The 23910-nt window shown below is 51.4% G+C and overlaps 2 protein-coding genes across 11 annotated transcripts; both read left to right on the top strand.

Annotated features, from left to right (window-relative positions):
- The first annotated feature begins 752 nt into the window (after positions 1-752).
- abcc5 (ATP-binding cassette, sub-family C (CFTR/MRP), member 5) lies at positions 753-14813 on the top strand. 9 transcript variants are annotated; one of them, XM_048980794.1, is made up of 30 exons: positions 753-899; positions 1540-1630; positions 1861-2044; positions 3105-3256; positions 3378-3533; positions 3623-3767; positions 6359-6592; positions 6837-7010; positions 7478-7625; positions 7714-7862; positions 7953-8060; positions 8203-8535; positions 8667-8738; positions 8855-8979; positions 9061-9133; positions 9222-9425; positions 9512-9655; positions 9736-9829; positions 10206-10390; positions 10479-10625; positions 10760-10889; positions 10979-11261; positions 11529-11715; positions 11803-11892; positions 11986-12175; positions 12317-12476; positions 12552-12630; positions 12980-13093; positions 13324-13488; positions 13575-14813. In XM_048980794.1, the coding sequence occupies exons 3-30, from the start codon at positions 1925-1927 to the stop codon at positions 13674-13676; spliced, it is 4263 nt and encodes a 1420-aa protein (XP_048836751.1). In that variant the 5' UTR covers positions 753-899; positions 1540-1630; positions 1861-1924; the 3' UTR covers positions 13677-14813. The 9 variants fall into 9 exon arrangements, with proteins under 9 accessions (XP_048836751.1, XP_048836747.1, XP_048836749.1 ...); XM_048980790.1 differs by having other exon boundaries at positions 1540-1695; XM_048980792.1 differs by having other exon boundaries at positions 1540-1705.
- Positions 14814-15021: 208 nt separating this feature from the next.
- Positions 15022-23716, top strand: rnpepl1 (arginyl aminopeptidase like 1). Of its 2 annotated transcripts, none has more exons than XM_048980804.1 (11): positions 15022-16333; positions 16744-16884; positions 17208-17359; positions 17578-17694; positions 20570-20805; positions 20881-20994; positions 21242-21354; positions 21438-21531; positions 21612-21836; positions 22005-22144; positions 22399-23716. In XM_048980804.1, exons 1-11 carry the CDS (start codon positions 15884-15886, stop codon positions 22666-22668), a joined length of 2052 nt encoding a protein of 683 aa, XP_048836761.1. In that variant the 5' UTR covers positions 15022-15883; the 3' UTR covers positions 22669-23716. The 2 variants fall into 2 exon arrangements, with proteins under 2 accessions (XP_048836761.1, XP_048836760.1); XM_048980803.1 differs by having other exon boundaries at positions 15023-16333; positions 22002-22144.
- The last annotated feature ends 194 nt before the right edge of the window (positions 23717-23910 follow it).

Genomic DNA, 23910 nt, shown 5'->3' with positions numbered 1-23910 from the left:
ATGTGGTTAAGCCCGCAGCCATCAAGAAACGTGGGTCTAGTGTATAATTACTGTTTTTTTAACTTGGGTGCAGCTAATAAAGTAATTGGTATCTAGTTTATCAAAGCTATGAAGTTCAGGGTGTGGAGTAGATAGAGAAACACTAATGCACTTTCTACATATAAAAAGAAGCAAGGTTTTAATCCTGCAAGCAGTATTTCTTTGAGTTACTTGACTGTGTGTCGTGAGTCACTGGTATGTTGACCAAGAGTTACAAATATTACATATGTTACAAAACCTGACGTATCGTGGGGTGCTTGTTGGCTTTGTTCTGTCGGCCTCGAGCGTTCTTACAATGACGTAGACAGTGAAAACCAACAGATAAACGACGCGCCACGACTACTGTAAAAGGCGTTTTAAACGAGAGGCGACTATTTTCATTTTGCCCTGAAAGTAACACTTTTACTGCATCTGCTAAAGACACACTACCTGCTGAACTATAATTACGGGAACATCATACAAGAATAACCGCTTGTTTGGTGTTTAGCATTTTATGATAAGGACGTTTTCGTATATTAATAACCTACAATGAATGTTTTATGACAAGAAACTACAGCTGGTAAACCAAATTTTCATTTCCAGATGTCAGTTCAGCTCGTCACCGAAAGTGCGCGCACGCATTCATACGTAAAAGCGTACGCTCCGCCCCCAGACTCAAATCGCCCTCCCTTACCGCATAAAGTCACGGTAACTGTAGTTTTTTTTTGCATGGTCCTTTCGTTATAAACTGTTAGCATCCTGATTTTTAACTACAATTCCCTACAACGCATCCCCGTGTCTCGCCTTAAAAAGCTGCTTTATAAAGAAGTTGTTTTTGCTGCAGCGCTTGATCTGGATCTCCGGACTGACAAGGTGGAGACGTAGGTATCTGTTGCCAGGGAGATTTTTTAAATTTAAATTATTTTTAACATCTCAACACAGAAAATCAGTTATTTTAATAAACATGACTCGTCGTCATCCCGTTTCATTTCTTAACATTTAAAACGTTATAATAAAGGCGATTATGTAGTAACCCCATGTAAGGAGACGTATAAAAGGGGATTTAACGGTTTTTTTTATTGGTCGCTGATCTAAATAATTTCCGGCGATATTTTATGATACTTATTGGTTCTTGATATACGGATGAGACGTGAATATCACATATTGGGTAATGATGTATTTGATCTTTAGCATATCTTTTCCTTATAAAGGAGGCGTCTGTTTTTATTGCTTCCTGTATGCGTTTAGATGCGGGTTGTCGCTGGGCGTTGTGTGATGAGTTTGTCAGACTATGTCACTGCAGCAGGACACTGCTGGCGCTTTGGGAATGGGACAGACGGGTGGTGGACGTCGCGCAAAACACCACAACACAAAAATGCATTTGTTCTGGATGGTCGGTAGCCGTATTGAAATGTGACGTGTAACAGAAGGACAAACATCGGGTTCACTTTTGTTTTGTTCTGTTTTGACGGGGTCCCACTTCCCGATCTCCGTACCCGACCTGCCTCGTATCTTCGGCAGTTACGTGAGAGGAGCCGCAACGCGACTCGTTTGCTCACCTGTTCGACGTACCATCTGGACCTGTTCTACCCTTCTGTGAAGATATTGTCCGGTATATCGGAGAAATTGATGCCCCAAAGCTCTTATATAGAGATAAAGTATCAAATAAGTCGGATGGTAAGATAAGGTGCTGCACCTTCTTGTACATGATTGTAGTTCGGCACTGACCGCCTTTAGTTAGGATGGTTCTGTAGAAGTACTCCTATCCCAGTCGGTTATGCTTAGGTTATTTTAGGAGTCTCTTCTTTTCTAAATAGTTGCCTGTCTTTTGTGTCTTCCTAGAAATTTCAGCTGAAGACTGCTTTTGCTGAAGAAGTGGTCAGCAGCCTTATGTTGTGCAGGGAAGATGAAAGACCTTGACTTAGGAAAGGACTACTTGAGTGTGGGCCCAGGGTATCGCACCGTGCCCAGTGCAGATGCTCCACCGGGCCCAGAGACCGACTCGTATCAGCTCTCCAAGGTGCAGGTAGGTCAAGCCCCAGAGTTTGACCGGGGTTACAGTGAGGGTGTGAGCTGTAAGCTGCCTCCAACTTGGTTGTCTGGCATGTGAATCACAGGTGTGTCATTCTAGTCTAAAGTCAGTCAACCCCATTCCCTCCTCCTGCCTGACAGACAAGGAAGAAATTGGCTGTCCTCTCACCGAAATTTCAAGGGTGCAAAAGGGGGCTGATGACACAGAAGGGGAATGCATGCTCATTCTGGGGTTTTTGGAGGTGGTAGTGATTGGGGGGGGGGGAGGGGGTTTGTTGACTGTGCTGTTGCAGTGTACATCCTGTTCAGATCACAATGTCCATTTTTAGCTTGATTTGTAGAATCTTGCATTACTGCCAACCTCCCTTCCACACAAGGGTATGCCAGCAGTGAGAGACCTTGAGCAGTTAAAGCCAAAATGGTCGAACAGCAGCTGTTTTGTTCAGACAGTGCGCAAGCTTTTGTGTGTGTTCTGTGTTTTTGTTCCTCTCTCTCCCTCCTCTCCGCATTGAGTCAGCAGAATGAGAGCAGCTTCTCCTTCCATCCCCCTCCCTTTCCTAAGAGAGAGTATCTAAGCAGTGCCTGTAGCTGATTGGCTGTTCCCCAGCATACCCCATGCTTGGCTTCTGTTGTTTATATAACCTTGAGCGTCTCATTGGCTGCTCGGCCAGCAGGGGTAGCCAATAATAGCCATCTGTTGTGACGTCAGAGCTCTTTGGGCCCTCTACTGGCTGGATGGTAGCGTAGCCTCTGAGCTGTTAGCATGTCTGTGCAACGTGAGATTAGCAGGCAAACGTGTGATGGGGGTGCTGTGGAGGCTGCAAGCTTGTTTATTCAGAGCCGGCTTGATGGTTTAGCACTTTGTAAACACGTCGGCCTCTGTAATTCTTGCAGTATTTTTTTTCCTGAGTCCTGCTTCGTTTCATATGAATAACGTTGAGTTTTTTTTTCTTTGTTTGTTTTTACCTGGAACAATGCTGAGATGGTTTGGAAGCTGATTGTGCTTAGGTGTGAGATCACATGACTGACGGTGTTTCTGTGGTGTGTCTCGTCAGGATGCCTTGGAGACAGCTGCGCGGGCGGAGGGAGGCCTCCCTCTGGAAGGAGGAAGCACCACCCACCTGAACGAGGATGAGGAGGAGGTGATTGGCTGGAGGAAGTACCAGCAAACCGTGAACATGCTGAAGCCCTTTCGCACCACCAGCAAGTGAGTCACTCATCTTTTAAGGTCACCGGTTTGGGCTGTTGTTCTGGCTAGATTAGAACAGCTCTTTCTCAGCCTCTGACTCCATGTCTGGCTCCGCCCCTAACCTCTCCCCTCACCCCAGGCACCAGCACCCAGTGGACAATGCTGGCCTTTTCTCCTTCATGACCTTGTCCTGGCTAACGCCCCTTGCACTGAAGGCCTACCGGCAGGGCCAGCTACTCCTGGGGGATGTGTGGCCTGTCTCACACTGGGAGAGTGGAGAGACTAACCGTAAGAGGTCAGTGGCAGGGAAGACCATATCGCATCTGCAGATATGACTATATACTATCAAGTGACCCTGGACGTGTCCTTGCCTCCCCCCCCCAGGCTGACGGCACTCTGGGAGCAGGAGCTCCAGGTGTGCGGGGCGCAGGCCTCTCTGTGCCGTGCGGTTTGGACCTTCTGCCGCACACGACTGCTGCTCTCCATCGTCTGCCTCATGGTCACGCAGCTGGCAGGCTTCAGTGGTCCAGTAAGTGCCTCCCATCTTTTTCTCTCACTTTCTTTCTATCTATCTCTCATACTCTCTCCCTCTCCCTATTTCTCTCTCTCTCTCTCTGACACACACACTTTGATCCACTTGCGAAGTCTACAGGTGAGTTTTTCGGTTGGACTTGACAAAGCCTACCTCAGTCTCACCATCATCTGAAATGCAACACTGCCTTGCAGTGCAGACCCCCGTAGGGGCGTAATGGTATGGTCCTATTACAGGACTTTACATCATCAGCTCCCTGATGGTGGCCTGTCTCAGGCCTCGAAACATGGTGATCAATGCCTAGTGTTAGCCAGCCTGATGTTGCTCCTTTAGGGACTGTGGAAGTCCAGACTGCACATGTCCTGACCATTTACAGCCTTTATGTCAGAACACTACAGGAGCCCTGCAGCAGAAGCTCATTGGACAGTGCCAGCAGCTCATTGGTAGTGGCCCAGACTAGGGTCCAACTGGGCGGGGCCAATAGAACAGTTGAGATCATAACTAAACACTTGTCCACAGCATGCCTGAGTGCAGTTCTGTGTTAGTACCACAATGTCACACATTATTCTGGCCTCTGATGTATAGTACCTCATTTGACTTCTAAGTTAACTTAAGAGCCCCCTATGTGATCAGCCTTGCTTTCTGTGGTTGTCAGGACACTGTTTTGATGATGATGTTGATGATGAAGATAGCATTGCTGTTTTGAATTGCTTGGGTCTGTAGCCTTTCTGTAGGTTTAGGCAGGTGTCTGCAGGTGTGCAAGAGGACAGGGCTTTCAGGGTTAACGCAACGCCTTTTTCCAAGGAGAGCTTCTGTCACTGTCTCTCTGCGGGGTATGTAACAAGCTTCTCTGTCCTGCATTGTCTGCCTGCTCCACAGCCCCTCCCCCAGGTAACCTCAAGGTCACCTATGTGTCTACATGTGATTGGCAGGTCTCTCAGGACAGGGCCCTGATAGGGCCACGCCTTTAGTAATGTGACCAAAGCTACAGCAACCACCGCGACAGGTGGGCCAAACTGCTCGGTCAATCAGACTCGGCTTCCAAAACTAACTTTGTGAGAAGGGGTGGAAATACATCCGCACAGGCAACCCCCCCCAGGCGTGCGTGCATGTGTGCGTGTGTGTGCGCGCGGGCGCGTGCGTGTGTGCATGCATGCGTGCAGGGGTGGGGGGCGCTGGACTCTCAGCTTGCCACTCCCCCTGGAGGGACATGTGACAGAGGCTGTTCTTCAGACTTCACAGGCCGTCCGTTAAACTGCGGAGGGAAATATCGCGGGAGGCGGGGCGCGGAGCCGTCCAAAGCTGACAGGTAAGGGTACGTTCTCTTGGGCTGCCTGCAGGGGGCACTCTCCTGCTGTAGCTCTGTCTGACTGCTGCACATGATGGGTGTCTGCTCATGCCTGTGTCGTAGGGCGTGCACAGGGTAGGAGTCTGGTCCTTGTTAGCCGCACGCATTTCGTGCGACGACGCCGATCCACACCGACTTCAGCCGGCAGCCCGTGTCGCTCGCCGGGGCCATATTTGGCTGCGATGAACGCTTTTTATTTTTATTTTTTTTTTTCCCTCCCTTGTGCCATGGTTGGACTGCTAAGCCCCATGGAGGGCCAGGACACAGAATGTAAGGGTGTGGGACACTGGGGGTGGACATGGGATGGGCGCACCGGGATCCCCCCCCCCCCACCGCGCACGGAAGCGCAGGATGGACCCTCCCGATAGACATTGCTGCTTTTGCTTAGTGCCATGTCTCACTCTGGACAAAGGAGACAGAGAAACTGAGTGTCGAGCGGCGGCACCGGAAGCAGGGGCGCGGAAGCCACCGGAAAGGGCCTGTGGCCCCCTGGGACTCTGCGACTGGACTGTGGTCCTCACTGCATCTGCTCTGTTCCTGCGTTGTTAATGAAGCCTGTTTTGTGATTGCCTGGGTTCACACTTAGCCTGATTTTCTATGCTAATAAACGATGGTGACACCTTGAACTGTGTGGGACTGGCACTGTGTGTGTGTGTGTGCTGAGTGTGTGTTTGGATATGTGAGTGGACATTGTTCATGGCTGTATCACTTTTTGGTTCTCTCTCTCCCTTTCCCCCTCTCTCTCCCTTTCTCTCTCCCCTTATTCTGCACTTTCTGTGTAATTAAAGTGCTGATGTTTGTTTTCAGGCATTAAAAACAGATTCCTCACTCAGCCACACGGCCATGTGACTGTAGGTATGATGTCGCTGATTCCGTGGGACTGAAACTCGGAGAGATGTTGTTCCCGTCGTCATTGTCTTAATGTGGAATGTGCTGGAATGATTGTCTCAAAATGGCCCTGCCGGCTTTTATTTGTTTCTCTTGTTCTTTTCCAAAGGACCTTAATAGAAAAAGGCCAGCACAGGTAAACGCTGGGCGTACGCCTTCCGAGGCGCGGGTACTAATCAGCGGAGGTATTGCGGCGTGTCTGTACTGTTTCTGAGGAGAGAGTGGATATTGTGATGCTGCACTGGAATGGCATGATTGGCTGAGGCTGCTGATGATGCGGTGGGTGGGCGGGGACAGCCAGTGGGGGTGCGGCCAGTCACGCTGCCTGTGTTGTCTTGCCCCTCGCCCACAGGCCTTCGTGGTGAAGCGGTTGCTGGAGTACACGCAGCGGGCCGAGCCGGACCTGCCCTACGGCCTGCTTCTGGTGCTGGGCCTGCTGGCCACAGAACTGGTGCGATCCTGGTCCCTGGCCCTCACTTGGGCCCTTAACTATCGCACGGGCACGCGCCTGCGAGGTGCTATCCTAACCATGGCCTTCCACAAGATCCTGCGACTGCGGAGCATGAAGGACAAGTCCATGGGCGAGGTGAGGGGCAGCCAGGGCGGGCTGGGGGCCATAAGGGCTACTTCCTGTGCTCTATGATGAGATGACAGCATGTGGGAGTTTTACTTATACAAAAATGATTGGTTCAGAGAGAAAACTAATCGGATTCATCTGCGATGTTATTGGTTATCTCTCTGAACCAATCATTGTTCCTCCTGCCCTCAGAACATTTTTGTGTAAGTAAAACTCCCATGAGCTGACGTGACAGCACCTTTCCTGTCCCCAGCTGATCAACCTGTGCTCCAGTGATGGACAGAGGATGTTCGAGGCAGCCGCCGTGGGTAGTCTTCTCGCTGGAGGGCCGCTCATCGCCGTGCTGGGGATGATCTACAACCTGGTCATCCTGGGGCCCACATCCCTGCTGGGCTCTGCCGTCTTCATCCTCTTCTACCCTGCAATGGTAACCAATCGCACAGGCGGGCATGGTGGGAGGGGAGCGGGCAAGGGGGTAGGCAGACAGCTGAACAGGCAGACACTGTTCTCATCTCACGTAATGAGAAGATACTTCCAAACACAAGTAAAGTGTGAGCAGATCGTGGGCTTCAGCATCCTGAACAAATTTATTCATGTATTTATTTATTTGTAACTCTACTGCTCCCGTCTTTGCCTAAAATCTCAACATTCCAACGTTGTTCACATTAACATTTTGTGTTAATATTGTCATACTTTTTTTGTTTTGCACTTGTCTTGTCTCTCTCTGCACTTTATGTATATATGTAGCACCGCGGTCCTGGAGAACCGTGCCACCGTACGCTGTGTACTGAATATGGTTGGTGTGACAGTAAAGACCCCACTTGACCTTAACTTGACTTAACTTGGCTTGAAAAACGAAGGATAGTTTTCTCACTTGTCGCCTGTATGTGCCAGATGTTCAGCTCAAGACTGACGGCCTACTTCAGGAGGAAAGGCGTGACCATGACGGACCGGCGTGTGCAAAAGATGAACGAGATCCTCAACTCCATCAAGTTCATCAAGATGTATGCCTGGGTCAAAGCCTTCTCTCAGGAAGTGCGCCGTAAGTGGCCGGGTCCCACTCCTGTCTGCATGCGTGTTTGCATACACCTGTCTGCGCAGATGGGTTCAGCATACGTATCATTCCACAGGCATCCGTGAGGAGGAACGTAAGATCCTTGCATGGACTGGATACTTCCAGAGCATCACAGTGGGTGTGGCTCCAGTCGTCGTGGTAGTAGCCAGTGTTGCCACCTTTTCCGCCCATATGCTCCTGGGGTATGATCTCACTGCAGCCCAGGTATGACATCATAGTTGCCCTGCAGGTACAATGTGAATTGTCTTGAAGGGTGAGGTTCCTGGAGAACGTCTATTGTTTTGTACCCAACAGGCATTTACCGTGGTGACCGTCTTCAATGCCATGACATTTGCGCTCAAGGTCACACCCTTTTCTGTCAAGTCTCTTTCTGAGGCGTCTGTGGCCATGGAGAGGTTTAAGGTTGGTTTCTCCTACAGATGACTAAGCATTGTGTGTGTGTTTGTGTGTGCATACCTGTATATGTGTGTGTGTGTGTGTGTGTGTGTGTGTGTGTGTGTGTGTGTGTGCATACCTGCCTTCATGATCTTCCACCCTCATGCAGAGTCTGCTCATGATGCCGGAGGTGGAAATAATCCAGTCGTGCCCACAGCGCCCTCATGTGGCTGTCGAACTCAGCAGTGCCAGCTTCGCATGGGAGACCAGTGGGCACAGTGCCCAGCCCACACCACGGGGCACTCCCTCGGTGGGCTTAACCCAGAGGCGCAGCCAGAAGTCTTCAGAGAAGCTGGAAGTGGGGAAGCAGTCAGAGGATCCTGGCAGACAGCTCCTGGCTGAAGGCGAACCGGCCGGTCCCGAGGGCGAAGCTACGCCTATCCCCACAGTCAGCCAGCGGCTCCAGAGGACCCTGCACTGCATCGACCTCTCTGTGCCCAAGGTCTGAGCCCTGATGTACCCCCCAGCAAGCTTTTGGAGACATTACTCACTCTGATGACATTGAGGCGACTCTGTTGTGAAAGGTGCTACATAAAAATGAATTGTGTTGCGTTTTTCTCCTTTCTGACGCAGGGCCAGCTGGTGGGCATCTGCGGCAGCGTGGGCAGTGGAAAAACATCCCTCATCTCTGCCATTTTGGGCCAGGTAACCTGTTTTCGGTGGGGGGGGGGTACACTGTTCTCAGGGCAGGTTGATTCAGGTACTGTGGACTGTGGAAGCCTATCGCTTCAGCCCTGACCTCTGACATGCTGCCCCCCCAGATGACTCTGTTGGAGGGCTCAGTGGCTGTAAATGGAGACTTTGCCTACGTGGCCCAGCAGGCCTGGATTCTCAACACTTCGCTGAGAGATAATATCCTGTTTGGGAAGGATTATGATGAAGAGAGGTGAGTAGAGGTCACTTCCAGGGGGACAAGTAGGCTTGCCATGGGTCCGAACAGGCCTGACCTGCCCCTTATGCTACTCAGATACCAGACGGTGATTAGCTCCTGCTGCTTGAGACCAGACCTGGCCATCTTGCCCTGTGGAGACCTCACCGAGGTAACACTGATGTCCTCTGGGAGATGTAGGCGGGGGTGCCTTTCTGCTGTACGTCTCACCATCCTCCCCTTCCCCATTGACCTATCAGATCGGGGACCGTGGAGCCAACCTCAGTGGGGGGCAGCGGCAACGCATCAGCCTCGCCCGGGCCCTGTACAGTGACCGCGCCATCTACATCCTGGACGATCCGCTTAGTGCCCTTGATGCCCACGTGGGGAACCACATCTTCAACAACGCCATTAAGAAGCAGCTGCGTCAGAAGACCGTCCTCTTCATCACCCATCAGCTACAGGTGTGGGGCGTTCATGTTCCCCGTCGCGCGGCGGCCTGAATCTTACTGGGTGTAATGGCCATGTGGCGTCTCTCTCTCTCTCTCAGTACCTGGTGGACTGCGACGACGTCATCGTCATGAGGGATGGCAGTATCACCGAGCAGGGGACGCATGACTTTCTCATGCGGCTCAACGCCGATTACGCGGCCATGTTCAACAGCCTACAGCTGGGGGAGGCACCCTGCGTCGAGGCAAGGGGACATCGAGCGCGTACATGTATGTCTCTGAGGCACGGGGAGAGAGAGGCCTTAACGCTCTTCTGTTATGTCAGGTGACGAAAAAGACCTCCGGAAACTCTCTGAAGAAACCTCCAGAGAAAAAGGCAGGATCAGTGAAAAAGGACACACCCGTCAACAAGGACAGCGGTGAGTCCCTCTGTCCCTCTCTGAGTCTCTCGGTGTCTCTGCCTCTATAAATTACTGCCTGTGAATTTGTGTCTCTGTCTGCCTCTCTGTGAGTCACAGTTCGAGTCTGTCTGTGAGTCACTGTCTGTCTCTGCAAGTCTCTTTCTCTGCCTCACTGTCTGCGAGGTTTAGTGTCTGTGAGTTTGTGTCTCTCTGTGTCTGTCTTTGAATGACTCTAGGTCTGCCTCTGAGAGTCAGTTTACGTGTCTGCCTGTCTGACTGGGTCTCTTCCTCTGTGAATCGCTACCTCTCTGTCTGTCCGAGTCTCTGTCTCTCCTGTATGCTACTGTCCATGAGTCACTGTCTGATTCCTGTCCTTCTCTTCCCCACAACGCAGGTCAGCTGATGCAGGTAGAGGAGCGTGGGCGGGGCTCAGTGCCCTGGTCGGTCTACAGGGTGTATATGACGGCAGCGGGCGGCCCGCTGGTCTGTCTGCTCATCCTGGCTCTTTTCATGGTCAACGTGGGGAGTACGGCTTTTAGCAACTGGTGGCTCAGCTACTGGATCAAACAGGGCAGCGGGGTCAGTGTCTCACCTCGTATGTGACTCATAAGACGTGAGTATCAGGTCAGTTCCATGCCTGTGACTGACTGCTGCCCCCAATGTACAGAACGCGACATTGTGGCAGGGGAACAGCTCTGTGGTGAGTGACAGTATGAAGGACCATCCTCTGATGCACTACTATGCTGCCATCTACGCGCTTTCCATGGGCGTCATGCTCCTTATTAAGGTGGTTCGTGGGATTGCCTTTGTCAAGGTATGCAGCACTCGGGTTTGTTTTTGTGTGTGTGATAGAATGGTATACATACCCTTTCTTCTTTGTGTGTATGTGTGTGTGTGTGTGTGTGTGTGTGTGTGTACACATTGTACATTTACCCATCCTCTGCTCAGTGGACTCTCCGAGCATCCACCCAGCTCCATGAGGAGCTGTTCCGGAAAATTCTACGCAGCCCCATGAAATTCTTCGACACAACGCCAACAGCCCGCATCCTCAACCGTTTCTCTAAGGACATGGATGAAGGTAGCTGGACGCCTATCTAGCAGCTTTCTCATGTCCGTCCACCGGATGTTTCTCGTATTGACACAACTCTCTCCCCCCCCCCCCCCCAGTGGACACCCGCCTCCCGTTCCAAGCAGAGATGTTCATCCAGAACGTGATTCTGGTCTTCTTCTGCCTGGGCGTCATCAGCAGCGTGTTCCCCTGGTTCCTGGTATCTGTGGGCCCCCTGGTCATTCTCTTCACGGTGCTGCACATCGTCTCTCGCATCTTCATTCGGGAGTTGAAGCGCCTGGACAACATCACGCAGTCACCCTTCCTGTCGCACGTGACCTCCAGCATCCAGGGCCTCACTTCCGTGCATGCTTACAACAAAGGGGAGGAATTCCTGAACAGGTGAGTTTGGGGGGGGGGGGGGGACATGGCCCCCAGGGGTCAACTGGGTCGGGGCTTTTGGCCAACAACTGTGTTGACCACCACTCAAACCACGCATATATGCGCGTCTCCTGAGGTTTCGTGAGCCCCTGCTGGACACAGATGGTCACTACACTAGACTGGCCCCAACGTGACAATATCCATGGGGCTGAAGAAACAACAAACCCGGCCCTGCCCATGTCCCCACCTTTCTGGTGCTTAATGAGTCGACGTCGGGTTCATTCCCAGGTATCAGGAGCTGCTGGATCAGAACCAGGCCCCATTCTACCTGTTCAGCTGCGCCATGCGCTGGCTGGCCGTGCGTCTAGACCTGATCAGCGTGGCTCTGATCAGCATCACTGCGCTGATGATGGTGCTCATGCACGGGCAGATCTCCCCCGCGTACGCCGGCCTGGCCATATCCTACGCTGTGCAGGTGAGGCTCTGCCTTCCAATCCCACTCTCAGCCCACCCACCTCCACCAGGACAGCGCTCAGTGCGTCTCTCCCAATCCTCCATCTAGCTGACTGGGCTGTTCCAGTTCACCGTGAGGCTGGCGTCTGAGACTGAGGCTCGCTTCACCTCTGTGGAGAGAATTCACCACTACATCCAGGTGAGAGGGATCTCCCCATTACATCTAGGTGAGCTGGGTCCCATTCCTGTGCAATGTGCATCTACTCTAATTAACTGGCCTTTCAACCACCAGTCCCTGGCCTTGGAGGCTCCTGCCCGAATCAAAAACAAGGCCCCCCCGACAGACTGGCCCCAGGAAGGCGAGATCGTGTTTCATGACACAGAGATGAGGTACCGAGACAATTTGCCGCTGGTTCTGAAGAAGCTTTCCTGCACCATCCGGCCGAAAGAGAAGGTCGGCATCGTAGGTCGAACTGGCTCAGGTGCGTCAAACTCCTTCTTGCCTGGAAACATCGTTAATGTAACTCCAAGAAGTCTGGCTGGCCGTGTGCCTGTCCGGATGCTGACTGGCTGGCCGTGTGCCTCTCTGGATTATGATTGGCTGGTTGTGTGTCCTCTCTCAGGGAAGTCCTCTCTTGGCGTGGTGCTCTTTCGCTTGGTGGAGCCTTGTGGCGGCACCATCCGGATTGATGGCATCAACATCTGTGACATTGGTCTGGCGGACCTACGCAGCAAGATGTCCATAATCCCACAAGACCCTGTGCTTTTCAGTGGGACTGTCAGGTATGGGGGGGGTGCAGTGGCAGGAGTGTGTATGCTGGTGTAATGTCGGTGACCTGGGTGACTTCTGTTCTTTAGGTCTAACTTGGACCCTTTCAACCAGTATGCAGAGGACCTGATTTGGGATGCTCTGGAGAGGACACACATGAAAGAATGTGTAAGTGTCAGGGGTCAAAGGTGACAGGTCATGCACTGGAAAACATGGATAAGCCCACCATATACCATATACGGTCAGTGGGGCTTAATGGTTAGGGAAGCGCACTTGTAACGCTGAATTAGCTGCCCCCTGCTATGGTGCTATGGCACATTGTCACATACGAGTTAAATGCAGGGAACACATTTCATCGTTGTATACTGTGGTGTCTGTACACAGCAAGAGCCCTGGCCTCAGCCCTGACTAGCAGTGCCTTGTACTGCAGGTGTGCAGTCAGAGCTGAGGCCAATCACTTAATTCTAAATTCACTAAATGAGAAGCTGAGTCTGTCCATGCTCACCGTTCTCTCCAGGTTGCCCAGCTGCCGCTGAAGCTGGAGTCCGAGGTGCTGGAGAATGGAGAGAACTTCTCGGTAGGAGAAAGGCAGCTTCTGTGTGTAGCGAGAGCCCTGCTGAGACAGTGTAAGGTACGGAGGCACAGACCTGCACAAGTCCGTCACATTCACAGGCGTGTAGTGAAATGCTATTGCTCCCTGATCCCTAGATTTTGCTTAAGACCTAATGGAAGAATGGCAAATAAAACTATAAGGCACAATATAAATATGTGTATAAGTCATAATGATGTAAAGTGAGGAATGTCTGAAATTTCACAGTTCCTTGCTAACAGGCTCTACCTACCCCTGCACAATTTTGGCAGGTGCTGATCCTGGATGAGGCCACTGCTGCTATGGACACGGAGACAGACTCGCTGATCCAGGAGACAATCCGTAGTGCTTTTCTGGATTGCACCACGCTGACCATCGCACACCGGCTGCACACTGTGCTGAACTGTGACCGAGTCATGGTGCTCAATCAGGGACAGGTACAGCAGTGGCCACATTCTCCGCTCACAGCCCCGGCAGCTTCCTACACTGGTGTGAGGTCATTTCCCCCCTCCTTCTTTTACAGGTGGTCGAGTTTGATGAGCCGTCTAAACTTCTGGCCAATGAAAATTCTCGATTCTGTGCCATGCTGGCAGCGGTGGAGAACAAGATCTCCGTGAGAGGCTAAGACTGACGTCGGGTGGAGACCCGCACTGGAGAGGGCTCAAAGTCCCCTCCACGCCCTCCCAGATGCTCCAGCCCTGGCCTCAGCTCCGACTGCACACCTGTATGGACACCTGCAGTACAAGGCACTGCTAGTCAGGGGTGCTGTGCTGAGCTTGGCGAGGCCCTTAGACGTGTGCTGGGGCCGTCCTGGGAGAAGCCTGCTCAGAAATCATTCTTGGCTCAGATGGTCAGGGATCAACTGGTACTGAACAATAGAGCTTTACATGTGTAGCTATAATCATTTAAAAGGGTCTGTTTTATAGGATATCTATCTATATGCACATATTTACTGTGGAGAGGATGTATGCCGGGTTTATTTTGTACTGACTTTGTATGTAAAACATCACTGTATGACATGTTAGTATATTTTCATATGTGTGTACCTGTCATTGTAGTCTGATCTTAAACCGTTCAACGATTTAATGGTGTTCAGAGCTCTGTGATGCTTTTGTCATGTGACTCAAACCCTGGACCCTGGCTAGGGTGATGTGCGCACATGCGCAGAGGTGTTGTTCAGGTGGTTAAGCCACACAAACCTGTGTTCCTTCAGCTCCACGCACATTTCAAATTAGCTGCTGGAAGCCTGCTTACTCCAAGGCAGGGCTATCAAATTCCAGTCCTGGGAGGCCTGAGCCCTCCACATTTTTGGGGTTCCCCTCAATTATCATCACACCCGATTCACCTCCTTGAGTTAATTAATACACAGCTCTTGAGCTGAATCATTTGTGGTGGATCAGGGGAAAAAACTAAAGCTACGCAGGGCTCCAGCCCCCCAGGACTGGAGTCTGACACCCCTGTTCTAGAGCTCCCCCAGCTGGTGGGTTAGGGCTCTCTAAAAGTGTGTGATGTCAGGACCTTAACCCAGGGCTGCCATCTACTACCAGGCTTCAGCCTGGGAAACTGCTGTAACAACAGCCCTCTGGTGGACCTTACAGTGTGTGTGTGTGTGTGTGTGTGTGTATGCACACGCGTGTGTGTGTGTGTGTGTCTCTGTGTATTTCCTAGTTTTATTGCCTTAGCATGATGCGTTAAGCGCATTGAAGAGGCAAGAAGGGAGCAGATGTCTCTTTAAGATATGTTAATAAACCTATTTTATGGATACATTTGCACTTGTGTGTTTGATCATGAGTATTCAGCGGAGATGTATTCACAGCCCTGCACACGAATCTGACACAATCATTCACCGAAACATAGTGAGTCACATAAACTTGGAAATATTCGTGCACAAAACAGCACAGACCTACATAAACACACGCAAAGAAAGTCAGTACAGCAACGCACGCCGGCAGATGGCTGCCCGCCGCATGGGTGACATTCTCCGGCCGTCCTCACGACGCTGCCCTTCACGGGTCCCTCTTACTCATGTGACAGTCGGGAGCGGCTTCCAGCCCCAGACAACACGCGTACGGAACACCATGTCCATCCGACCCAATACGCCTGAAGTTAGAGCTGAAAATGGTGGAGAGACCAAAGCCGATTCCCGTGATGGCGCTCCGCTGTACAGGGGTAGCAGCGCCAATCCCGGGGTGAAAGAGGAAGCGGCCCCTCGGCTGCCCTCACGCAATTTATCTACAGCTAAAGCGCCCGGCTTCTTGTCGCATTGTTCAGCAAGGCGCTGGCCAGCGTCGGTAAGCTGCCGGTCTGCCCGGTTTAGGCGAGGTAAATCGCTTCGACCGCTGCCGGACCCTGAGCCGCCTCCGTAGCGCCCCCTTCAGCCCGAAAACTTTCTCCCGGAGTGATTTCCTCAGTGTTCACTTCCTGTTTTCGGCTGGAGTCCCTGCGCTCGGCTTCTTTCGTTTCTCCTTCTCTTCTTGTCCTATTTTCCTCCTTTTTTCCTCCGGCTCTCTCGTCTCGTCTCCCCCGGCGCTGGATCCTCTTTGCCTGGACGGAGCACGATGCGCAATTTGGACTTTGGGTCCGGCGGACTTTACGCGGATTTCCCCTTCCCTCACGGACCTCACGGTCCGGTTTCTCTTTTTAATTTAGTATAATGTTGACTTCGTCCTTTTTGGCACGTCTGGCTCCGGTTGCGACCGCAGGGACAGACTAGCGGGTTAGCCGGCTAGCTGCCTCCATGCCGCCTGCCGCTCCTTGTCGCGCTTTCCCGACTTTTATTTTTAATTTAATTGAACTTTTAATATTAATTTAATCCTCCCGTCCGGAGTCGCCATGTCCGACCTCCAGCGCCCGGCCCTGTGCTGCTGCCGGAAGGCGCCGGTGGAGGGCGGCCCGAGTCCGTGTCCGGAACGTTGTCAGCGGGTTGATGTCGCCTCGGCGTCCAACTTCCACAGCTTCAGGCTCCGCCACTTTCACCTGGACCTCCGGCTGGACTTCGCCGCCAAGGAGATGTCGGGCCGGCAGGTGCTGGACCTGGTGCCGCTGCAGGCCGGGGTGCAGACTCTGGTGCTGGACGCGCACCCGTCCCTGCTAGTCCACTCCATAGACTGTACGGTGCCCGGGGCCGCCGGCTCTCCCGACCGCTGCCTGTCGCTCACTTACCGGCTGGACCCCTTTACCGACTACGGCTCGTCTCTAATCATCAGCCTGCCGGCTGCTGTGGTTCGACCGCGGCGGACTTTACAGATCACGGTCCGGTATACCACGACGGACGGACCAGCGGTAGGGCTGTCATGGTGTTGATTATTATGATATTAAACATTATGCTAATCGTAATCATGTTAATAGCGATTATATCGACGGCAATTATATTTACTGGACCTCGGCTGCGCCTTGGTACGGATCTGTACGTTATCCAGCATGAGTGCGTGTCTGATGCTGAGACCTGAGTCCTGCCCCCCACACCCCCCCCCCAGAAGTATCTGCATTCTTTACGGACCCTCAAGTGATTGATCTAGTGCCGTGTGGGAGTGTGAGAGCAAGAGAGAGACGCTGCTGGCTGAACATCCCACCCACACCTCCCTGCCGGATCTGCTCTCCAGAACATGGATCCGATCCTGTACCCTCCATTAAACTCTGGGTCTGCTCTGACTGTGACCTAACCCGCACCCCCCCCCCTTTTTTTTTTGCAGATATGGTGGCTGGATGCGGGGCTGACATCGGGGCAGACGAGCCCGCTGGTCTTCACGCAGGGCCACTCCGTGTGTAACCGATCCTTCTTCCCCTGCTTCGACACGCCAGCTGTCAAGAGCACCTACTCCGCCACGGTCCACGTATGTCCTGCCCTGTCGGGCGCTGGTGCATCCAGCTGCTTTCCTCTTTTTGGTTATTGTTCCTCTCTATAGGGCCTAAACATCACCCTTGCCCCTTTGTCAGGATTTCTGCATGCATTGTTTAACCTGCTTGGATTATGGGTTGGGTTTGGCTTGGGGTGCTACGGCTGCATGCAAATTACTGACGTATGGGGCCGGATTCCCACCTTTTTTTAGACTCTGCCGTGGACCCCCAGCCACAAAGAAGGCTGCCCTTCATATGCTCTTTAAATGCAACTCTGTGTGTTAGCTGGATGAAATGTGACCACTAGCTCCCCCTGCAGGTTCCTGAGGGAGTGACTGTGCTTATGAGTGCCTCACACAGTGCCTACTCAGAGCAGGACAGGGTGTTCCAGTTTTCCATGGAGTTCCCTGTCCCGGCCTATCTGGTTGCCTTGGTGGCAGGAGATCTGCAGCCAGCCGACATTGGCCCCCGGTGAGACGGGAGAGGGGTTGTCATGGCGATAGTCGGTCCTAGTGGTTCTTTTCCCAGGGGTAGGAGATCAGTGGAAAGAGTCACTCAGAGGTAACCAGTAGAAAAGTTGGCATGGTGGCAACTGACTCCAGAGGGGGCATCGCTATGGTTACAGGGCTGTTAAAGGATTCCTTGGGAAAATAAGTAGCAGGACAAACGTCCCCTCTCTTGTACCCTAGGAGCCGCGTGTGGGCAGAGCCATGCATCCTCACTAGTGCTGTCAGCAAGCTAGGGGGCAGTGTGGAGCGCTGGCTGGCCGTGGCGGAGGGGCTGTTTGGACCCTATGTCTGGGGCAGGTGAGGATGCTGTTAGGTCTGGGTCCCGTCTCCCAACCCAGCTGAGTACCAGATGTTAGCGACTAATGTACAACTGAGATTGTTGCCTCGGATCGAGATCTCAGTTCTCCCATAATAGCAGGATCCTCAACACTAGTCAAAGCACTGATTATCTGGTTTGTATTTTGCTATGACTTTACTTGAGGGTCAGATTTCACACACACACTTCAACAGACACTAAGAGCGAGAGAACACAGGCAAACGCATTGTAATGGAAACATTACACACATAAACATTAATGGGGGTCGTGTGTGACTCAGTGGGTAGGACGCTGTGCCTGTAATCAGAAGGCAGCTGGTTCAAATCCCAGGGTCATGCTGCGTACCCTTTGCACTCAGAAGTCGGAAATTTCAGCTCGAACGGCCCATGGATTTAGAGTTTCAATTCAGAAAGTCAGAGGAACCTCCGCATCCCTGAACTCCAGTTGGCTGCGCCCTTCATTAACAGAAGGGAAAGCTGTAGCTATGTTCTGTTTATTAGCACTTGCATCTTATTTGTGGCTCATTAAACAAGTCATACACACAGTACTGTCGAAGCGCTATCTGTGCACATTGCTACTGTTTTTGTATTTATGCATTATCAACTGATATTGTTAACAGTGGCTAAGAATGAAGTGGGCTAGAACTGCGGCCTGTTTCAGAAGGCATGATTTCTTGCTTAGCCGGATAACTTATCGGATTTAAGGTAGTCTGGGTTAAATGTAAGTGAATGAAGATAAAGGCGCCTTATATCTAACAAGTTATCCGGTTAAGCAACAAGTCCTGCTTTTTGCATGGGTCGCGGTTAACTTGGGTGTGACATAATTCCCAGCTCTGACTTCCGACCTCTTAGATAAGTGGATCGCAGCATCAGCAGAGGCCTTTCTCCGTTAGGTCCTTAGCCCCCTGTCACTCAAGGGACTGCTTTTTCAAAAATGCATATATATAGTTGTGGCCAAAAGTTTTGTGAACTTTTCACAGAGTTTGCTGCTTCAGTGATTGTAGATCTTTTTACCTGATGATTCTATGGTATACTGAAGTATAATCACAAGCATTTCATAAGTGTCAAAGGCTTTTATTGGTAATTACATTAAGTTTATGCAGAGTGTCAATATTTGCAGTGCTAGCCCTTCTTTTCCAAGACCTCTGTAGTTCCCCCCCTCAAATCCTGACTGATGGCAGCCCATTCTTGCATAATCAGTGCTTGGAGTTTGTCAGAATTTGTGGGTTTTTGTTTGTCCACCCGCCTCTTGAGGATTGACCACAAGTTCTCAATGGGATTAAGGTCTGGGAAGTTTCCTGGTTATGGACCCAGAATGTTGATGTTTTGTTCCCCGAGCCACTTAGTTATCACTTCTGCCTTATGGCACGGTGCTCCATCATGTGGAAAAGGCATCGTTCATCATCAAACTGTTCTTGGATGGTTGGAAGAAGCTACTCTCGGAGGATGTTTTGGTACCATTCTTTATTCATGGCTGTGCTCTTAGATAAAATCGTGAGTGCGCCCACTCCCTTGGCTGAGAAGCAACCCCACACATGAATGGTCTCAGGATGCTGTTGGCAGGACTCGGGTCTGATGGTAGCGTCACCTTTTCTTTTCCCACTTGGTCTTTTTTCCGGATGCCCCAAGCAATCAGAAAGAAAATGACTTTACCCCAGTCCTCAGCAGTCCAGTCCCTGTACGTTTTGCAGAATATCAGTCAGTCCCTGATGTTTTTCTTGGAGAAAAGTGGCTTCTTTGCTGCCCTTCTTGACACCAGGCCATCTTCCGAAAGCCTTCGCCTCACTGTGCGTGCAGATGCACTCACACCTGCCTGCTGCCATTCCTGAGCGAGCTCTGCACTGTGTGTCCTGATCCCACAGCTGAATCAGATTTGGGAGACTGTCCTGGTGCTTGCTGGACTTTCTTGAGCCCCTTGAAGTCGTCTTCACAACAATTGAATCTCTCTCCTTAAAGTTCTTGATGATCCAATAAATTGTTAATTTAGGTACAATCTTACTAGCAGCAATATCCTTGCCTGTGAAGCCCTTTTTGTGCAAAACAAAGATGACTGTACGCGTTTCCTGCACACGTTGATATCCATGGCTAACAGAAGAAGAATAATGATTTGAAACACCACCCTCCTTTTAAAGCATCCAGTCTGTTATTTTAACTCAATCAGCATGACAGAGTGATCTCCAGTCTTGTCCTCATCAACACTTGCACCTGTGTTAACGATGGACCTTCTGACATCATTTCAGTGATTCTTTTTTTGGCAGGGCTGAAATGCAGTGGAAATGGGCCTTTTGGGATTAAGTTTATTTTCACGGCAAAGATGGCAATTAATTGCAATTCATCTGATCACTCTTCATAACATTCTGGAGTATTTGCAAATTGCCATCATAAAAACTGAGGCAGCAGACTAATTTTTAAAATTAATATTTTTGTCATTCTCAAAACTTTTGGCCACGACTGTAGGTGCTTTCCCACTGAAGTTCAGGAACCTAGTTCCTAGTTCTGAGTTCCTGGGCCACCCCGACTAGGAACTGTTGTAGTTCCTGGCCACTTACATGTGTGTTGCTTTCCCACCACACAACAGGAGCTGTGACCTTTATGTTAAATAAGCATAGGAGACACAAAAAGCGTGTAGGTCAAACTTTACACACAATTTCATATGAAATTGCACCATGACTCCAAATCAACAGAGAAATAAGTATTGTTAGTAGTTTTGTTGGTCATTTTCTCACACAAATATAGCAGACACTGATAGGCGGCTTTTATATGCACACTTTTCTCCCAGGTAGGTGCCTCTTGCTTTACTGTGCTTTTCTTTGGTCACTGCTCCTGTACTACTCATGCTCTACATGCCCCCCCCCAGGTATGACATCGTGTTTTTGCCACCCTCCTTCCCTGTCGTTGCCATGGAGAACCCCTGCCTAACTTTCATCATCTCCTCCATCCTGGAGAGCCACGAGTTCCTCCTGATCGACGTCATCCATGAGATCGCCCACGGCTGGTTCGGCAATGCCGTGACCAACGCCACGTGGGAGGAGATGTGGCTCAGTGAAGGACTGGCCACTTACGCCCAGAGGCGCATTACCACCGAGGCCTACGGTATGCGCAGGGCTTGTCGATGCTGCGCTTGTCAGGAACGCCCCTATCCCCGTCTGACCCGTCTGTGCTCCTCAGGTGAGGCTTTCACCTGTCTGGAGACCATGTTCCGTCTGGACGCTCTGCACCGGCAAATGAGGCTCCTGGGAGACAGCAACCCAATGAGCAAGCTGCAGGTCAAGTGTGAACCAGGTACTTCAGCCGACGGGTGTCCATGTGCAGTATGGACAGCAGGGGGCGTAGTCCTTAAGGCTGCGGATGGAAGGTTACAGGCCCAATTCCTAGGGGAAGCCTTTCAGTGCACAGGGGCGCCCCTATAAAATACCAGGTCATGTGACAAGTGTCTCCGTGTGAGATGATGATGTCTAAGTGTTTCTGTATCTTTAATAATGTTAAACGTCTATTTATGGTAAACATATTAGTCTGTATATTTTCTTAGGAGTGAATCCAAGCAGCTTGATGAACCTCTTCACGTATGAAAAAGGCTTTTGCTTTGTGTCCTACTTGTCCCACCTGTGTGGGGACATGCAGAGCTTCGACAGCTTCCTGAGGGTAAGGGGCACGCACGTGCACACGCAGAAAGTCTCTCTCGTCTCCCTTCATTCCTCACTAGCTGCTTGCTTTCCCCCTCGCAGAGCTACATTCAGCAGTTCCGGTTCTGCAGCGTGGTGGCAGAGGATCTGCTCGACCTCTTCCTGGGTTTCTTCCCCCAGTTGAAGGAGAGGGAAGGTGAGCCTGGGGCCCGAGTGCCTATAAGCGAGGTACCGAGTGAGATGAGCATGGGGTGACGGTTCTCCGTCTCACTGTAGGGTTGGAGTTTGACCGCTGGCTGAATGAATGCGGCCCACCTCTCTACGAGCCGGACCTCTCCGCGGGGGCGATTCTCACAGAGCCTGTGCAGTGCCTGTGTGACCTTTGGGGGGAGGAGGCCACCGAACCCCAGGCCATCGCCAGCTTTGACCTGTCCTCCTGGAGCACCTTTCAGACAGTGCTCTTCCTGGACCGCCTTTTGGACCGATCCCCCCTTCCTCAAGGTACACCCCAAAGCCATGCTCCGCTTCTCTCTCCTCTGTTGCCCCACCACTGTATATGTTTGTACCCCTCTACTGACCCCCCCGCGCTGGCAAAATGACCATGTTCAGTAGACGTGTGCTGTGCCTGCCTTCCTCATCTGTGATTGGCTGTCATGTGTCCCTCAGAAGTGATGACCCGCCTCTCGTGCTGCTACTCTGCACTATTGGACAGCATGAATGCCGAGGTGCAAATTCGCTGGCTGCAGATTGTGGTGCGGAACAGGTTCTACCCAGACCTGCCCCGGGTCCGTAGCTTTCTGCACAAACATGTAAGGGAGACGACCACAGATTCTTGAAGTGTGTCACGCGTGTTATTTATGATGTAGCGTGGCGTGCATGTTTAATGCCATAGTTGAGAGTTCTCCCCAGCTTGGCTGATTTACTACATTGGCTAGCAGGTGCTCTGGTCCACAGTAATAACTTGGGTAATTTATAATCATGAATGTGTGAAGATGGAAAACTCAACTTTGATGAGCTCCACTTCACCTCCTTCCTTCCCTCCCTCCCCCTGCCCCCCACCCAGACCTCCCGTATGTACACGGTCCCGCTGTACGAGGATCTCTGCGCTGGGGTGATGAAATGCTTCGCTGCGGAGGTCTTCTCTCAGACTCAGGCCAGAATGCACCCCAACCTGCGTCGAACCCTGCAGCAGATCCTGTTCCAGAGCAGCACCCCTCCCACTGGGACTGCGCTGCCTTTGCTCCCCGTCACCTCCCCTGCACCAGCCCCCACCCCCACAGACATGCCCAGCACAGGCTGCATCTCCTTGCGAAATGTCAACGTGTCTGCCTGACAGAGAAGACCTGGTCATGTGTCCTGGACAGGCAATCCTGATTGGATGAAACCGAACCAGACTAGTGACACAGACTCGTCCTCCTTTATTTATTGCCCTGTACCCGACACTCGTAGGCTAAACCCTAAAGCTCCTCTGGGTTTCCTTACCGCATGTGTTTGGTCACAGTCCCTGGAGATAGTGTGTGTGCTGTGTTATGCTGGGCCATGCCCAGGGGTGGAAAGCTCGGGTTCACAAGGTACAAATCCAGATCGAGATTTTGTTCCGACCAACCAGTTGAGTATAACGAGCCACAGTCACAGAGTACTCAACCGGTTGGTTGGAACAAAATCATGGTCTGGATTTTTACTTTCTGGACCTGAAATGTCCACCTCCTGGCCGTGCTGCTATTAGGATGCAGGCTTCCTGTTGTGGAATGGGACCGAGTGTCATGGACCACTTTGCAGCCTGCTGTTAAGGGTGGAGGGAGGTGGCAATTATGGTACTTCTGTCTAGCAGGGGATCTTCATACTTGGCACTTCTAGCTAAAAGAAATCGACTGACCCCATTTTCTGGTAAACACTACACTGTGCCTTGGGTAACTAGAACGTTGATGTATATTAACACGGGGATCAAGCCACGCCCTCTTTCTGGGTGAAACTGCAGCCTACTCTGTGGGGGAGGGGGGCAGGATTCTGACCACCTTAGTGCCTTTTGGACCCAGATCACTGTGAAGCTATGCTCCTGTTCTCCTGTAAGCACAGGCCTCCAGTGTCACATGGAAATTGACTGGATGATGAAAATGTAGCTTTTTATAATGGGGGGAGAGCAGAGTCGCGTTATATTAGGAGAAAGTGAAAGCTTCTGAATCCAGTAATGTCCTTAATTCTGTTTCTTTTGTGGAATAATGTAAGGAATGAAGGTTATATTGAGCTGCTGTGCTACTACTCTTCCCCCCCCCCCCCCCCCCAGCCTGGGGCTCCTCCAGTCCATCTCTTGTTGATTTGCACAAATGGCAACTCCAGCACGTTTTGGCTGTGTTCATATAATTAAACAGGATTGCCGTGTATTGGGCGCCATGCGTGACATCTTTACACAAACACACACCGTCCTTCATCTGTGCCCTTCTCCCAGCACAGAGGCTTGTGCGATGAGTTCGTATATCTGTCCTATTAGCAGGAGTGGCAGACAAGCCACAAACTAACAGGGCGTATGCATTCGGGTGATTAACACTGCCGAAAGAGAGAAACTAGTCACCACGTG

This window comes from Brienomyrus brachyistius, chromosome 17, assembly GCF_023856365.1.
Source record: "Brienomyrus brachyistius isolate T26 chromosome 17, BBRACH_0.4, whole genome shotgun sequence".
Lineage (NCBI taxonomy): Eukaryota > Metazoa > Chordata > Actinopteri > Osteoglossiformes > Mormyridae > Brienomyrus > Brienomyrus brachyistius.
Note: the sequence above shows the minus strand (reverse complement) of the source record. Positions and strands in the feature narration are given on the sequence as shown.

Coding starts and splice junctions, on each gene's coding strand:
- rnpepl1 (XM_048980803.1), top strand. CDS start 15,884: ATGTCCGACCTCCAGCGCCCGGCCCTGTGCTGCTGCCGGAAGGCGCCG. Junction 21,837..22,001: donor CCGATCCCCCCTTCCTCAAG/GTACACCCCAAA, acceptor TGTGTCCCTCAG/AAGTGATGACCCGCCTCTCG. Junction 22,145..22,398: donor GTAGCTTTCTGCACAAACAT/GTAAGGGAGACG, acceptor CCCCCCACCCAG/ACCTCCCGTATGTACACGGT.
- abcc5 (XM_048980794.1), top strand. CDS start 1,925: ATGAAAGACCTTGACTTAGGAAAGGACTACTTGAGTGTGGGCCCAGGG. Junction 8,739..8,854: donor TCTCTGCCATTTTGGGCCAG/GTAACCTGTTTT, acceptor CTGCCCCCCCAG/ATGACTCTGTTGGAGGGCTC. Junction 12,176..12,316: donor CGTAGGTCGAACTGGCTCAG/GTGCGTCAAACT, acceptor GTCCTCTCTCAG/GGAAGTCCTCTCTTGGCGTG.